The sequence below is a fragment of the Lissotriton vulgaris genome, chromosome 5 (assembly GCF_964263255.1).
Source record: "Lissotriton vulgaris chromosome 5, aLisVul1.2, whole genome shotgun sequence".
NCBI lineage: Eukaryota > Metazoa > Chordata > Amphibia > Caudata > Salamandridae > Lissotriton > Lissotriton vulgaris.
The window spans coordinates 1539775387-1539793528 of record NC_141693.1 but is presented as its reverse complement, the minus strand read 5'-3'; the positions used below and the strand labels follow the sequence as shown (position 1 = coordinate 1539793528).

The following is an 18142-nucleotide window of genomic DNA, read 5'->3' as shown; positions in this document are numbered from 1 at the left end:
CTTGGACACAGACCAGTGCAGCCCCTTACCAGCAGCAGTCTCAGAAGAGTCGGAGGGCTGTGATTCTCTCACCGACTTCTCTCCGAGTAGTCCGACCGCCCTTCAGCACCAGTTGCTCATTGAACTGTGCATCGATTTCGGACTCTGAGGAAAGCACAGCACTGTTTCCTTCGATCACTATGCAGACAGCCAATGACCTTCTGGGATAGCGTCTGTGTAAATACCATTGCCATTCAGGGGGATGCTCACCCATATAAGATTGTCAGACGAAGTTTTCTAATTCAATAACGGGTCAGAGAGACAGCTGTGTGAGCTTATGCACGGCAGATGAGTCCCTTATGTGTCATGGCTGGTTTAATTGATGCTACTGACAACAACCTGAGCAATGCCCATAAGAACACAGACACTGGAGCTTCAGACACTGGCCACTGCTTCTCAAATGCCTCACCCCACTGAGAACCATGTATACCTTTTCTTTGAAGGATGCCTGGTCCGTGGCCTGGGCTAACACTGACTCCTACCGTGGCCTGCCATTCCACCCCAGCAATGTTCACCACCTTTATGCCACACGCCCCAAAGGCAGCTGCACCAATTTCTATGTTGATCACCTGTTTTCTTTTGTTTGGCCGAATGAGTTTCAATTGCTGGACCTTGAATTGGGAGTTAATGTTGCTAATATTAATATGATATCAACCCAGACAGATGATTATTATCTTATTAATCATTGTATTTGCATGCACGGTGAATTGCGTCATCATATCTTATATCCAAATACCAGCTCAACGATATTATAATTTTATCACCTGGAATGTCAGAGGTATGGGTTCCATATGTAAATGTCACAGGACAGTGGTATAATTACACCGCCAACAGGCACATATTTTCAACTTACTGGAGACTCAATTCACTTACTCTGAAGCACTCATATTACGCAAACATTTGAATGAGGCAATAATTTTGCACCACATATTCTGCTTTGGTGAGGGTAGCCGTGGTGTGAATTAGTGCAGGGTTACCATTTACAGTCCTACACACTAGGGTTGATTTACATGGCCATTATATTTTACTTCAGAGCACACTAGATGAGGAAAATACCAGCTTGCCTAATTTCCTGGTCAGTATGAGAGTGACTTGTGACACAGACAAGTTTGTCTTCTATTTTGAGAACCGTGTGTAGTTTTATGGTCTTATTGTACTTTGTATGTTTCTTTATGTGAATAAATTGTATACAAATGAATATATGATTGTATGTAATTAAGTCACCCAAAAATTAAGTGAAGAAAAAATGTCACACTTTATCTCAAGGGAAAAAATATTTATTATGAGCAACTTGTGATTGTCTTTGGGCTGCATTGTGATGTTTTTTACATTTGTATTGATCATTAAATATATTCTTTAGATTTTGTTACTTGGCAGGGCTCTTATTTGTTTTTCTTTGACTGGTATGTTTTCCCTGAAACTGCTGTTATATCCGATTACAGGGGCCCTCTTGATTGACACTAGATGGGGAGCCATTGGTACTGAAAAGTGTACACGCCTCAAATCAGACCAATACATATTCCTCACCCATCCATGTTGTTTTTGGACTGGGCCTATTATCCCAGGGTACTGGGCGGGGATTTTAATGCAGTACTTGACATATATCTGGACCGTCCCCATACTTCACTGCTGGGCATGAACTCGGTCAAATAGGCTAAGGCATTTTATCATTGGGTGTGGGGCTGGTACCCATCAGATGCCTGGTGGATCCGCAATGAGGGAATGGATGAATACTCAATTTACTCACACCCATACATACTTCATGCATGACTAGACTGAATCCTCTTTAGCACCTTATTCCAAGCAAATGTCACTCCTACAACTTATCTCAGGAAGACGCTTTCAGGCCATAATCCTTTGGAGGAGACGTTGTTGTGGGGCCAAATACCAGCACCTTAACCCACCTGGCGCTTACAGCCCAGGCACTTAGAGGATGGGGTGAACTGCAGCACCATGGCAAACTTGATAGACATGTATTTAACTGAAAACTCCAACACAGCTTCTTCTGCATTGGTAAAGTGGGAGGCATTTAAAGTTGTTGGGTCGAGGGATATCCTTGAGCTATGTGGTTGGATCCCGTAGGTCAGTTCTTAATAAACTTACTCAGGTGGAGATTAGCTTGGTCCTCTTAGAGAAAGACACCATAGGAGACGACTTGCACGTCCCAGTCCTACAGGCTTTCAGGATCGAATATGCCGATTAACTTGAGAGCCTACTTGTCACAGACTATAGAGCATATGGGTAAAAACACCATGCTGAGGTAGATACCCCCACTCATCCCTATTATCTCCATAGTTCCTTAACAACAGGTCTAGGTTACTACGCAATATGGGATAAATAAAGCATTCCACAACTTCTACAGGGAACTATACTCAGCTCCCTCCCCAACCGATCCCCTGGAGATCTGGTCTTTCTAGAAAACAATGGAATTGCTGGGGATCCCGGTCTCTGATCTGGAATACTTGGGAGCGTCACTGATGGCCACTAACATTTGTGGGCAATTTTGTAGGTGGCCCATATAAAAACTTCGGGAACAGATGGTCTTCCCTTAGAGTTTTATGCCACCTACTCTTGTCATCTAATCCCGCAGCTGGAACAAATGTACAAGACCTTGTTGGAAGAAGGTTTGCTGCCCCTGCCACTAAATATGCATCAGTGACCTCTTTACTAAAGCCTGACATCCCACCCTCCGAAATGGCCTCGTATTGACCATTATAACTCATCAACACTGAATATAAATTCTCAGCAATGTCATTGCACAGTGACTTCTTCCTCTACTCCCAAGGCTCATACGCATGGATCAATGCAGATTTGGGCCCAACCACAATACCTCCCTCATTATATACCGGCCGTATCATGTCACGGACGCCATGTAAGGCCAATACCATTGGGCCGGGTGCCTCTCCTTGGTCCTCACGGGATGCATTTGATATGTTAGATTGAAACTTTATGTTTGCCACTCTCCAACGCTTTAAGATCTACCCAACTTATATCGGCCGGGTAAGATTATTATATGCCTCTCCAACTGAAAGAGCTCAAACCGGTTCTTACATCGCTGACCCCTACCCACTCTACTATGGTACTAGGCAGGCATGCCTGTTGTGACAATTGCTATTTGTGTTGGCTGTGAAGCCTTTGGCACAACTGACCAGATAATGGGCCATGGGATGGTGGATACCCATAGGGCTTATGATCTCTGCCATATGACTATATGCGGATGAAATGGGTTTGTATTCTAAGGACCTCTAGCTGAACGATACCGTTATGGCTAAGATGTTCTCTGACTTTGAGACGCTTTCTGGTTTTTCCATTAATATTAATAAATCATATGCTTCCTCCTCTGCAGGGACATTTTCGGAGACAGCTCTGCTCTTCAGAGATGCAAGAGTCCTGGTAGCACCTCATACATTTAGATATCTGGGGATCCAAGTCTACTGTGAATACATGGACCTCATTGAGGAAAATACCCAGAAAACAATTGCGTCTTTGGTTACTTTTTGGATTACACTGCCATTCCCAATGGCTGGTCGCTGGCCCTGGCCAAAATGGTCATGCTTCCGCATATAATTTATTGTTTTGTTAATCTGTTTATATTGATTCTAGCCCACTATTTTAAATCTTTGAACATCCTACTGTCAGATCTAGTGTGGAGCAATGGCAGACAAAGAGTTGGTCTGTCCAAACAACAGCTACCTAGTGATAGAAGTGGGATGGGTACCCCCGACTTTAAATCATGTTGTCTGGCAGGCCAACTGCAGTGGCTCTCCTGGGTGGCTGGACAGAATCCCTGGGAAATTGATTATAACACAGCTATGATTACCCAAATTAAACTGACATTGTGATACACCAGATGGTGATCCCATATTCACCCAACATACCCTTTCTAAGACTCCCTGCGACAGCTGGAGTGATTATGGAGAACAGACTTTGCCCCTGGATAGAGAGTGAAGCCATGATTGTCGGTACATTATTCTAGGATAGCACGGTCCTGAACCACCCAGACTTCACATATGCACTGGGCCTGCTGGACAAACTATTAATAAGTATCACACACTATATACTACAACCTTGGATGCCAGATTGTACAGAATCCCCTTACGCACAAATTCATTCAAGCAATGCATTTGACAGGTCATGGCTGGCATCTGGTTCATTAGCTCTATTGGGACTGCGAGCACATCTTCTGATATCTCTTGTGCCTTTATAGACTAAATGGGAGGAAGACCTGAGTCGTGATCTCAGTGATAGGGAATGGACTTCATTTCTAGAGTACCTCTAAGAGGGTCTCCCGAAATTCTGAATTTAAGTTCATCCAATTTACAAAATTACACAGGGTCTATCTCACACCACATAGTTTACTTGAGATGTGACCAGCCATGTCCAAGGCCAGTTTTAAGGGAGTGCAACTGGTGCAGCCGCACTGGGTGCTGAATTTAGGAGGGGAGGCAGAACTCAGGGGGGCACTGTGCTCAGCAAAAACATACAATTTAAAAACATCTTCTGCAAAGTTCCTTGGAGCGCCAAAACTGATTTCCGCACCAGGTACCAACAGCACTAAAGCCTACCCTGGCCATGTCCCCTGCATGCCCCCAATGTCGTACCCATGATGCCAGACTGGAACATATGTTGTGGGACTGCCCTACGATCTCCTCTAACTGGACACAGATCCTTCATTTTCATAGTTAGCTGAAAGAGACACTTAGCACTTGCTAGAACACTGTGGGTCCAAATCACAGAACTAATCTGAGATAAAATCCTAAAGGTACTACTTTTGGTATTCCATGATGGCATTTAGTAGTAGTAAAGTTAGGACTCCTAACTTTACGACTACTAAACTGAGACAAAATCCTAACTTTATGAATTTCGGTATTCACAAAAGGCATTTAGTAGTAGTAAAGTTAGGAATCCTAACTTTACTACTATTAAATGCGTTTTGTGAATGCCAAAAGTAGTACGTTTAGGATTTTATCTCAGATTAGTTCTGTGAATCGGCCCCTGTATCTTGGGCCTCTACCGGTGATCCTTGGTCACCAAAGAGATAGGATGATTTGCAGACCTAGCACTGGTAATAGCCAAGCGTCTCTGAAGACGGCATTGGAAATCCTCCACAGTGCCTCAGATATCACACTGGAGGGAAGAGGTGGAGGGTAGACCTTGGCGGAGCGTAGTTCTACGCTGAGTAGAGTTAAGAAGTTTACAGAAAAATACCATCGCCATGGAATGAGATGCACTCTTACAATCTTTTAGATCCCAAGACGCCAATGGCCCCTGACTGTATATTTCATACACCCACTGAATACCATATACGTGTTCCCCTTTAGAAATGCTATTGCCCCAAAAACAATATAACACCCCACTATGGGTGTCCCCTAATGCAGGAGATTGACCACAACACAATACAAATTAAAACTCTTACTTGTACACTCTCAGAATGCTTAGCATCTATCATGTAGAAATACGACATACTTCTATAGGATGTACACAGTCGGCGACGATGTCTAGTTGTTGGGGGGTAGGGGAGGTGATGTTATGAGTTTACAACTGCAATAGTACATATTGTACAGACATCATGTGTAATATTGTGCTTGATCATATAACCCATCAATACCTTTCAATAGATATACACTCTGCACTGTTGATAATGCAATTATGGACACAATGTCTTTATGCTTTTGTATGTTTCTTCTACCTTGGGACAGATGTATGTATGTGTTTGTCTCACTACTAAAAATGCAATGACGTTTGTTAAAAAAAAGAATCCTTTACTAGGCAGGGGTGTAAAGTGAATACCTTTATATTGCGGTTATTTGCTCTATAATGTGTGTGGTGCTAGGATTATTTCTCTCCTATGATTACATTTTAATCAAAATTCCCAACGAACTATCACATTGTTAACTCGTATTTTGCTTATTCTTTCATTTAAACAGATTCTCTTGATTACTTATATTTGCATGTCAAACGAGTTGCTCAATGTACACAGAGCGCACCATTCTCAAAACACTTCATGCATTCCCCGATAAAACATTTTTGCACAGTTTAAACAAATGTGTTCTCTTCATTTCACACATTACGCTCATATTTCGTGTATTACATTTATTTTGTCAGCAGTTGCCTTCTAATTGTACTTCACTTTCCATATTGATAAGACATACCTGCCCAATTGACCCGTTCATCTGCTACCCAACCATGGGACCAAAACGAAACCTTACTTGTTCCTTTAGAATTCATCAGCTTTTCCTTCCATTATCACTCACCTGTAATTGTGCTGAGGGTAAAAGAAACAACAGTTTTTCATGCTAAATTATCACCTGCCTAACTGTTACCTGAGGGACATTGTACACTCCCAGGATGGTTGCCATAGCGACTGTGATGGCTCCAAATGCTTCTCCTACAGCGCCTGGTAGAAGGGCTTTTGCACTGCAGTGGAAGTTTGGCACCAGCGCCTCTCTTCCTGATAACAGTGAGAAGGTGTTTGCCACAGCCAAAGCTTCTGACACGCAGGAGTCATGGACCCTGAAGCCCAGGGTGATGTTGGGCAATATCTTAGGATCGAGATTTATTTCATGGACAGCAAATGCCGCTACAAGCACCTCCCTGTAGGACCTCACCTGGAAGCTAAAACACAGGGAAGCAGTGTCAAAAGTAATTGTATTCTCTTTTCGGGGGTTCAGCAAAAAATATAAATCAACCACCACACTGGAGTCACTTATATCGAACAGTCTCATGTCATTTCAAAAAGGTTTACAGTTTAGAGTACATTCAACATAAAAACAGTCAACACCACAAAATAGTTAAACATTACTGTACATTGAGTCATCAGAATCGACTGTGTTAAAATTCCATGTTAGATTCTGGCCTGTTCCTCCATCCCAAAGTGTGTTGTGTATTTCCTACTAATCTGTGGGATATGCGCATTGCTTGGACAACATAGACTAGGGGCTTGGTGTCGAGACTGATTCTGAGCACCACAAAGGATATGTTGGCCTGTAGACCAAGTAGCTCACAGTGCCACCATTCGCGCCCCTAACCTAAAAGGGAGCAAATGGTTTATGACAACCACTAAACACAACAACCATGTCCCCCCAGGGAATGGGGAAACATCACAGAACCTTTTGCCCACTCACTTGTGCTTATTTGTTCTCAAAGAAATATACAGAGAATGCACAGTGGGCCATATTCAATATATTTATTGAAAAAATGTCATTGTTGCATAAAATACGTGTGCTGCAATGATTAGGATACAGAAGCAGATAAACGTTATTACAAGCACCAAAAGCGTAAATTGTAGATTGAATCTACCATGGTGCTGAAACAATGTATATATGAAGGCATATAAAACAAGGCAGTAATCTGACAATGCGGACCCTACTCTAAGTGTATCTAGTGTGTATAGGTGTAAAGCCAAGAATCCCCCAAAGGATGATCCAACCCTGTTACCTGATGGGAAAGAGTGAAGAACCTTGTCTTGCTCATGAAATGAACACCCCTCACAAGATGTCAGACCGCTGTGTGGTGATTTCGCAGCATGCAAGGACCCTCAGTGTTATTGGAAGTACCACCTCTACTAATCTATCGGGAGGCTCATCTTTTATAATAGAAAGTAGACTTGCGATGTACACTTTAGCTTAGTTATGTTCTAGACAACTTATAGATAGAATCAAGTACCTCTGTTCTGAATGCTTTGTGTTGCTGAACCACAGAGGTAACAGCTCACCCATTGCCGGAGGCCATGTTGTAGTCATTTCATAGTAACTGCATCCCTGCAATTGTCTGAAATATTTAGTCCAAATATCTGTTCTCCAATGTTCTCATCTTGTTCAGTCATTGTACAGCAGTAGTATTTAAATGATATTTTATAGAGATTGAGTTTGGACAACGCAGTATTTTTCTAATCCTCCAAGCTTGATTAACCGACAGCCGATACATAGGAAATATCTACTCAGCTGAGGAAGATTTGTTTCCCTTCCCACTAGGGACGTCTCCTGTTACAAATGTGAGTGGGAGTCTCTGAGAAAACATGACTAAACTACTCAGATTTGACCATTAAATAAGAGCCTGGCCAACGTTGGTGTGGCCATGTCTTGTAGTTCCTACTAACCCATAGGATAAGTGCATTGTTTGGACAACTAGGGGCTCAGTGTAGAGACTGATTCCGGACAGCCCCGCAGGATATGTTGGCCTTTAGACCAGCTAGCTCACAGTGCCACTGTAAGCCCCCCTAACCTAACAGGGAGAAAATGGTTTCTAGCAACCACTGAACTTGACAACCTTGTCTCCTCAGGGATCATGGAAACAGTACAGAACCTTTTGCTCAGTAACTCATGCTTACTTATTCTCAGAGAAATATACAGAGAATACACAGAGGGAAGTTTTGAATAATATTTACTGAACCTTTGTCATCCTTGCATAAAATACGTGTGCTGCAATGATTAAGAGACAAAAGCAGATAAACATCATTACAAGCATGTATAGTAGGTAGAGTTCTACCATGGCGCTGAAACAATGTATATATGCAGCCATGTAAAATAAGGCAGGTGTACTCCTATGATGCGGACACTACTTTAAGTGTACCTATTGTATGTAGGTGTAAAGCCAAGAATTCCCCAAGGGATTATCCAACCCCATTACCTGATGGGAAAGAGTGAAGAACCATGTCTTGCTTATGAACTGAACACACCTCACGAGATGTCAGACCACTATGTGGTTGATTTCTCAGCATGCAGGGGCCTTTGGTGTCGGCGGAAATGCCTCCTCTAACAATCTATCAGGATTATCATCTTTTATAATAGAAAACAGCCTTAAAATGTATGTCTATATTAGTGATGTTATGGATATGTAGATAGCCCTGTTGCCCCGTGGATGAAGATAGTGATGACATCTGTACATTGTGCTAAGCGACACCTTGTACACAATGTTCAGGGTGTTGTGATAATATTGTTTGATGCTAGATGTGTAAACAAGTTTAGTTTCAGGGAAACTAATACAACATTGTTGTGCATGAAAATATGTGGAAAAGGTCACAGCTTAATATTTTATTTGTGAGGACAATGTAAGAAATAAGCTGCTTTGCTATATGGGATTAACTCGGGAACATAACAGGGCATACACGCATCTTCGCACAGACATCTCAGGGTCTCAAAGATGGATAGGATATAGCTCACTTATTTCTCCATAATAAAATTAAAATATACTAAATCACTTATCCAGGTTTCGCGTTTCAGTAGCATCACGCTCATCCACTACATTGCCACCCACTGTTTAGCCAGCAGTAATGCAAAGGATCTAAATTACCTTGTATCACAAGGAATTACCTTGGTTTTATCCCATCAGAGTTACAAATGGTGAGTTATCTAAAGGACAATCGTCTTCTGTACATCACCGAGAATACATGGTACAATATGTCATTTCAGGAGAATATTGCCTAGCCAAATACATGAACGCTATGCTCCTCGTCCTGCATTTTCTGCATCCTAGAGAGCCATCAATTTGTGAATCAATGCATTGCGGTGTGATGTACAGTCTACGCAGACAATTAACATGTATAAATGTGTGCCTGTGAATGGGATATTCCACAGCTGGGAGCAGCAGAACTTCCAGCATTTTTCAGGAAGTGACTGTCCCAAATTGGCCCCTTGCTTTGAACTGTCCCTCACTGCAGAACCCGGTGATTTCAGCATACAGGAAAAAGACAGTTTTCAACATCTTTGTCAAGCAAAAGGTCTCTAGATGTTTACGATGCATGGATAGATTTAGACAAATTTTGTACATGTTCCTCCAATACAAACATGAGCTCACAACTGCAAACCCCCCTTCCTCTATAGGCATTGTGAGATCGTTCCATCTAACGCATGCTTGGACGCATACATATCAGTTTTAACAGCTGTTGTAATTTTTAAGCTAACAGAAAAATTCCATTGATAAAGACAACGGCAAATTAGTTAATATGTAAAAGAATCTGGAAAGGGCTTTCATTTTGATCGTTGAAACCTGTGCCCATCAGGGAGACGGGCAGTGAAATCCATTGCTAAATCTTTGTCTCCAGGCCTCTACTGCTGCCCCATACTTTGAGTGGATTTAGAAAATGACGCAGTGCCATGAATTCCCAAATATATCACTGAGTCTGCACAACAAGTAAAACCTATTAGAATGTATATTAGCAAACCTCTGATTTATCCCCTATCATTTTGCAAGCCAGGGTGAGTCACGAATGTCACAATTTATCCGATGATGGGATTCACATTTCTGAGAGTGAAATTCAACTAGTAAGCAAGTCAAAGGCCTTACATAACATGAGAAAAGGCCAGTTGATAGAGTCAAATGCTTTTTCAACATCTATGAGGATGGAAGCCGCAGGCAGACCATGAAGGCATGTGGGTTGAGTAAAATTGATCTCTTGGGAATGATGCACCTGTTAATCTAGAAGCATACGTACTGAATCAATGAAAGCAGTCTCTGACTGTCCACATTCAACTGGTACATGGGGCAATAAGAGTAACAATGTTGGTGGTCCGTTTCAAGCTTTAGACTTAATATGATCACAGCCTCAAGACATGTTGAGGGCAGGCATAATTTCTCTTTCTCTGCATTGTATGTTTTCAAAAGCTGTGGAATAAGCAGATCCGCATACTCTTTGTACAACTTCACTAGGAGTCCATCCTCACTGAGGATTTACCACTTGCCGTAACTCCAAGTTGTCACATAGAGTTCCTCCATCAACAAGAAGCTATTGAGCACCTCTCAGACCTCACCCTCAACCTATGTGAGTAATACTGAATAAAAATTTCAAAAAATTCCAGTGGATAGGATATGAATTCACTACCAGTGGTAGTGATACATTGTTGTCATCCCTTTTACTTCAGAGTTCCCAATCCAGCATTCTACCAATCCTCTCCAAGCCTACTTGTCCTTCTGTGCTTCTCTAAACATAATAGTTCTTTGTTTGACGTTTCCCCAAACTCCTTCAGCTTGATGTGAATTCCAGTCACCAATATTTGCTCCTCCGTAGGCTCGTATTCACGTACCAAGCTCATCCTCATTTCCTCCTCTAGTTTGTTTATTTGTTCCAATAAAGTGCTGTAAATCTCAGTCTTTCTGGGGAATGCAAAAGTCGTGGATATAGGGTTTAAAGGCTTCCAAATGACATCTACCTCAGTCACTGAGCCATAAATTGTAAATTAGTTGGCAATGCAATTTCTGATCCCAGATGTAAATACTAGGTGAACCAACTCTGAGCCCTCTAGCCTCAAACATCTACAGGCCAGTGGGTGATGGGGAATATACAGGGTTCGCTGTACCGGAAAGTGGTCTGATACAATTCTAGGAAAAACCCCAGAGGTCAATATCTTAGACATCGCTGCACAGCAGCCACAGGTCAAATTTTGAGGCGGAACTATCAATCAATCACCAAATCAATCAATCAATCATGGGGTTTTTAAAGTGTGCTACTCTCCCTTGAGGGTCTTCAGGCACAAGGGGGGGACATAGCTCCGGTTCAGTCAAAGAGCCAGGTCTTGAGGCTCTTTCTGAAGGTGTGGAAGGTGGGGAGCATCTGATGTTCACTGGGTGCTCGTTCCAGGCTCCGGCTGCGACGTAGGAGAAAGCTCTTCCTCCTGCTCTGGTTCTGCTGATCCGGGGGTCTCTGTGAGGGCAAGGTCTGCAGAGCGATGGTCTCTCTTGGGTACCTAGAAGGAAACTCTCTCGATGAGGTGTTTGGGTCTGATGTTGTAGAGGGATTTGTAGTAAGTATGGGCGGAAAATCTGTTTCGCTCGTGGATTTTCGGTAAATTCGCAATCCGCGAGATTCGCGAATCTCCAGCAAAATCCGCAAATCCGCAAGCAGCGGATTTTATGGCTTGCTCGCACTGTTCGCGTGAGTTCGCGGCTTCCCAGTACAACTTCGCGCCCCGCGAATAAGCGCTAAATTGCAGAAATACGATCTTAGCAAAACTGAAACTACTTACCAGGTTCAAAATTTCAGGCTCATCATTAGTAGCCATTTCCTGTAGTGCTTCCTGAGGGGCCCCTCCAGAGTTCAGTTGCCTACTTGCAACTATTATGTGACCCTGCTCTGAACCTCAGAATAGTTACACATATGCCACAAAGGTCCTGAATTACAGCTAAGGGAGACAAGCAGGAGCCAGGCTGGAAGTTCAAATCCATTAATCAGCCCCTTATTCATTATTGTCAGTTGGGGCAGGGCAGGTGTTGTAACTAATTTTGCAACAATGAAAGCACTTAGCAAGTGCAAAAGATCACTAATCAGGAAGCACTAAGGAAGCAGGTGCCAGCTAAAAAAATATTCTGTGACACATTAATCAGCCCCAAATTAATTCAGGTCACTTGAGGCAGGGAAGGTGTGCTTTGCTTTGCCACAATAATGTACACTCACTGGACAACCAGAGGGTGCTGTGATGAAACAGAGGGTGGCATGGGTGGGCCAGAGGGTGGCATGAGTAGTCAGAGAGTGGCAGTGGTGACAGAGAGTGGCAGTGATGAAGAAGAGTGTCCCAAACAGGCTGGACATGTAGAAACAACAAGTTCGCAAAACTTGCGACCCGACAGGTAAGTTCGCGTTTGCGAAATTGTACAAAACCCTCGCGAACTGGCAGAAACCCACGCGAACACAAAAAAAAAATCCGCAAATTCGCGAGAATTCGCGGATTTTGCGAATTGCGAGTTCGCAAATCCGCAAAATTCGCGAACGCGAGATTCGCAAAATTCGCCCATGCTTAATTTGTAGGCATGGGTGAGCAGTTTGAAGGTCACTCTCTTTTCCAGTGGAGGTTGCTTAGGTGTTGGGTCATGTGTTTGTGCCGTGGGGTTCCCAGGACAAGTGTGGCTGCGGCATTCTGGATGGTCTGTAGCCTCTATAGGAGGATACTGTTGATTCCGGCGTAGAGGGCATTTCCGTAGTCCAATCTGCTGGTTATGAGTGCATGGGTAGTGTTTTTCTGCATTCTGGGGTATCTATTTGAAAGTCTTGTGGAGGATATCGAGGAAGTTGAAGCTGGTGGAGGCGATGGAGTTGATCTGGCTAATAATTGTGAGGGAGGAGTCAAAGATGATGCTGAGGCTCTGTGTGTGGTATGTAGGGGTGGACAGAATCCCAAGGGTGGAGGGCCATCAGGTGTCATCCCAGGCAGAGGGTCTGAGGATAAGGACCTCAGTCTTCTCCGAGTTAAGCTTCAGGCAGCTGCTTTTCATCCAGGTGGCTATGTCGCTCATTCCTTCTTGGAAACAGAGTCTGGTGTCTTTGGGTTCGTCGTGAGGGAGAGGATGATTTGGGTGTCATTGACGTAAGATACTATGCTGAGTCCATGTTGTCTGATGATTGCGGCGTTGGGGGCCATGTAGATGATGAAGAGTGTTGGGCTGAGCAATGATCCTTGGAGAATTCTGCAATTGAGTTGGGTGGGTTTGGAGAGGAATGGAGGGAGACTGATCTTCTGTGTTCTTCCAGAGAGATCGGATCCAGGAGAGGGCAGTTCCTCATATCCCTGCGTCGTGTAGTCTGGCTGTGAGGGTGTGATGTGAGACGGTATCGAAGGCTGCGGAGAGGTCAAGTAGGATGAGGGCTGTGGTGTGCCCCTGGTCTAGTAGCATGCAGATGTCATTGGTAGCAGCGAGGAGAGCCTTCTCAGTGCTGTGGTTGCTGCAGAACCCAGACTGAGAGGCGTCTAGGATGACCTATTTTCCAATGAAGGCAGTCAGCTGGGTGTTTATGAGTCTCTCAGTGACTTTGGCAGCGAGGGGGAGGAGAGAGATAAGCTAGTAGCTTTTCAGGTCTGTCAGGTCAGCTGTGGGCTTCTTGAAGAGAGGTTTGACCTACGCCCGCTTCCAGTCAGTCGGGAAAGATGCCAGATTTGAAAGAGGCATTGATGGTGAATCCTAGTTCAGGTGCGATAACGGCGGCACCCCTGTGGTTGATATGCCGTGGGCTGGGGTCAGTTTGGGCTCCTGAGTGAGTGTTCTTCGTGGTCACGGTGGTGTGCTCGACGGTGGCAGGATTCCAGGTGGTGATGATCGGCTCTTTGTCAGGGGTGGTGGAGCATGGGGTGGTATCCTGCATCTGTTCACTGAAGTTGTCATAGTGTGCCTTGATTTTCAGATGGAAGTAGCAGCTGAGTTTGTTGCAGAGTTCTTGGGATGGTGTGATGTTGGTGGCTTCACTGGTGTGTTTGGTGAATTGCTGTATGACGTTGAAGAGTTCCTTAGCATTGGTTGAGTTGGTGTTGGTTTTTGTTCCTGATGAAAGTCTGCTTGGATTCTCTTAAACGCTGGTGGTATTCCTTCAGGGTGTTCCGGTAGCTGTTCAGGTGTTCTGTGGTTTTCCGGTTTCGCCAGGTTTTCTTGAGGCGTCTGCAGGAGCGACTGGCTGCTTGGAGATCGCTGGTGAACCAAGCTGCTTACAGTGGGTGTTGTTTACCTGTGTGGCGGAGGGGTACAAGCTTGTCCTTGCAGCTGGAGATCCAGCAGTGAAGTTCTTTGGCTTCAGAATTGGCGTCGGTCGTGGCTGTGGGTGGGTCTAGGAGGAGGGTGGCTTTGAGGCAGGTGCGGGGGTTTTGGGTCCGGTGGATGTGTTGAAGGTGAAGTGTACGCAATGGTGGTCTGTCCAGGGGGCTGCGAGGTGTGGTGGAAATGGTTGTTGGTCCCTTCTGTGAAGATGGGGTCAAGGGTGTGTCCGGCTCTCTGAGTGGGGGTGATGACAAGCTGCTTCAGTCTGAGGTTGTAGAGGTTGTTGAGGACGGTGATGGAGTGGGGCTCGCTGCGGTTGTCGAGGTGGAAAATGAGGTCTCCCAGTAGAACGTAGTCCGTGGAAGCGATGGCATGGGGTGCAACGAGGTTGGCGATGTAGGTTGCAGACTTGGTGAATGGTCCGGGGCATCTATAGGCAAGGGTGCCCCGTAGCATAGTCCTATGGTTGGTCTGGATTTGGAAGTGGAGGTGTTCGGTGTTGGAGTGGGGGTCACTCGTGTTGGAGGTAGAGAGTCAAAGGGAGGTCTTATGGGCGATGGCGAGTGCTCCTCCTGGGCAGTGGGGACATTCTCTTCTCTGGATCCTGTATCGCCGGGGATGCAATGGTGATGTTGGGGCTGAAGGTGGTGTTGGTCCAGTTTTCGGTGAGGAAGGCGACATCAGGCAAGATTGTGTTGAGCAGGACCCTGATCTCTGTGGCGTATCTCTGTAGGGAGCGCACATTGAAGAGGGTGCAAGTCAGGTCTCTGGTGGTGCGGGCATCTGGCGGGTTTACGGCAGTCTTGGGGGCACAATTGATGAAGAAGGATCGTCGGCAGCATCTGCAGGAAAACTGTCCTTGGGTGGGGTTGGGTGTGGCTCTGTGGCAGCCGTTGAGTCCTCTAGGGTTGAGTGCGTAGAGGGCAGCGGAAATTTATCAGCAGTGTTCCGAAGATCCAGGGTTCCTGGCGCTGGCCGCGGTCGGGTCGCGAACGTGCTTGCCTTAGGCTCACATTCGAGGTGGGGGCTGTGTAGGGGGAGGGGCTGCAGGGGAAGCAGCGGCGGGAAGGCGGGAGAACGAAGAACAAATAAAGTGACCAGAAATGCAAATAAAATAAATAAAATTCCCCAAAACAGGATGGGGACAGTGAGAAAACCGGAACCAGAGCGCAGGAGATGAGGGGGACACCAGGCGGAGCTGGAGCCTGGTTCATCTGTGTGTCTGCGGTGGGCTGCCAGCGTGAACCCAGATGAAGGGAGGGTGCTGACAAAGCAGCAACATGCGGTGCTGCTGGGGCAAGTGCTGAACCTGGACTGGGGTCAAGGTTAACAAGCGATCCCCGGCAGCGGCTGCCATTAAGTTGGGGTGGGGCGGGACTCGAGGTGGGGAGGCGGGAGCTGGGACTGTGTAGTGAGGAGGGCCGCAGGGACAGCAGCGACGGGAGGGCAGGAGAACACAGAAGAAATAAAGCCATCAGGAATGCAAATAAAATTCCCCAAATTAAATTACATTCCCCAAAACAGGACGGGACAGTGAGAAAACTGGAGCCAAAGAGCAGGGGCCTAGGGGGACACCAGGAAGAGCTGGAGCCTGGGTCGCCAGAGCGTGTGCGGCGAGCTCCCGGCTTGAACCTAGGTGAAGGAAGGGTTCTGACTAAGCAGCAACGTACGGAGCTGCTGGGGCGAGTGCTGAACATTGACCGTGGTCAGACTATCACACAAGAAGTAATATGTGAATTTAGTGTCTGCGGGGTGCAAAGTTCTCCAAGCATCTGTCAAGTTTCACATATGTATGATCTAGTGCAAGGCCAGAGATGCCTAAGAGTATACCCTGACCAATCTGGATCAGCGGTTAGTGTGATGTTGAAGTGCTCCGTCACATACTATGTGCATAGACGAAAGGGAAGTATATTTATTAATAACCTCATAAAAAATCAGATGAACCTGCAAGGGAGTCCTAGGCATTAGAGGTGAACTTCTCTGGATAGAGGTCATCCGATGCAATCACAAATCTACCCTGTGCATCGCATGCTCAGCTTTCAAGGGTAAAGCTAAACGTTTTGAGGGTGAAGGTGAAAACGCCCTTAGCATAAGAAGAGTAGGAAGAGAAGAATCTACATTTTCCACAGGATACTAAAAATGGAAGGAAGTCTTTCAGCTGTCGACATGTCTCTCATAACTGACCTCTCTCTAGATCATATCTGTCCAAGTAGGTGAACGCCCTGCAAGCTTTTCTCATATTATTTAAACTCAAAATATTCAAAGTGAGTGGCATTACTGGCCATATTGTGCCCATTTAATGCTTGTCCTGTTGACTATAATAACCATTGACGTGGGTAGGGCCTTTTTGCCACGAATGAGGAATGTGGGATGAGTACTCATTTCATATGCTGTTGAGAAACGCAATATTGAACTAACTTTTAACTGTGTTGAATCCCCCAAGCCACCCACGAATCGAACTCGAATACCAGCAAAATTACCACTCTCAAGCTGAGGAATAATCCCTCCATTACCAATGCAAGTAGTATCCATATAACCTTTGCAAGACACGCAAAATGCATCTTTTTTTTTTAATTTCTTTATTAGCGTATTCAACAGTAATACAAGCATGCCTGCATGTGGGCTCCTTCGGCCCGCTTCTCATTCAGTCCGTATCACTATCATCATCTTTCTTTTTTGACTAAGTTTTTGATATTTCCAATAACAATGAACTCCGCTCACTGCGCCACTGTGTTGGGTGGTACATGTTCTTGTCTATGCTCAAACACTGACAAATTCTGAGTATAGAGGATAAATAATCCCAGCTCACTGAGGAAAAACATTTCAGTGTTAAACAATGATGTGGCAGTTGGTGAGCCCCCCCCAGTATATTCTGCAGGTGTATCGCTCCAGGTCATGTAATCCAGCCCTTGGTCAGCATTCTGAGCGAATCCCGGCTTTTCCTCGTCCTTTGCCTCCAGCTTTTGCAAATATGTGTCCCATGTTGTGAGTCCCTAATCGCCCCCACCTCTTTCCAGTGCAGCATGGTGTGAGGCCAAACCGATTTGTCATGTGCAGGTGGTGATTTCCATGCCATTGCAATCTGGCGTTTACACATTTAGAACGCCAGATCAAGAATCTGAGATAATCCCCGCCACCTGTGGAAGAATCCTGCGTCTGTATCCCCGCAGCACTGGTAATCAGAATCGGGTGTAGGGGGAACATGCGCGACATGTGGCAGCATGTGAGGTAGGTTTTCGTGTAGGAAATTAAATTGAGTGAAGTGAAAGTGTGAGTTCCGCGACACATCTTTGACCTGTCGCAGGGAATGGGATCATTGTTTGTCCTTTAATGGCAGGCAAAGGTCCACTGTCCCTGGCCCATGAGAACGGCATGCTGATGGCTTTAGGTGTGCCCTCATATGCCAACAAGGTCTGGAGCAGGAGCACTGTTGCAGGTCCCGTCCACTCTTGTCCCCAAGCTGAAGTTAGCATGTGATAGACTGCCCCGTAAATCCAGAATTCCCAGTGCGGTATGCAAAACGCCTCATATATTTGTGGGAAGGTGTGGATCATCCTGTCTGTTTAGAAGTGCTCTGTTCGTGTTGCCCCGGCCTTTTTCCAGCATGTCCTGATGTTAGGTGAAGTCCAGGGGCCTCATTTATGAAAAG

The 18142-nt window shown here is 45.2% G+C and overlaps 1 protein-coding gene across 1 annotated transcript in view; it reads right to left on the bottom strand.

The window, feature by feature from the left end:
- The window catches only part of LOC147712971 (extracellular calcium-sensing receptor-like), a 197407-nt gene extending 182458 nt beyond the window's left edge, over nt 1–14949 (bottom strand). Inside the window, exons 1-3 of the mRNA XM_086919754.1 lie at nt 14636–14949; nt 10921–11130; nt 6363–6654 (exon numbers count right to left, since the gene is read on the bottom strand). Of these exons, the coding sequence (XP_086775880.1) occupies nt 6363–6654; nt 10921–11130; nt 14636–14949 (816 nt within the window). The remainder of the gene's footprint in view (nt 1–6362; nt 6655–10920; nt 11131–14635) is intronic.
- Nucleotides 14950–18142: the final 3193 nt, after the last annotated feature.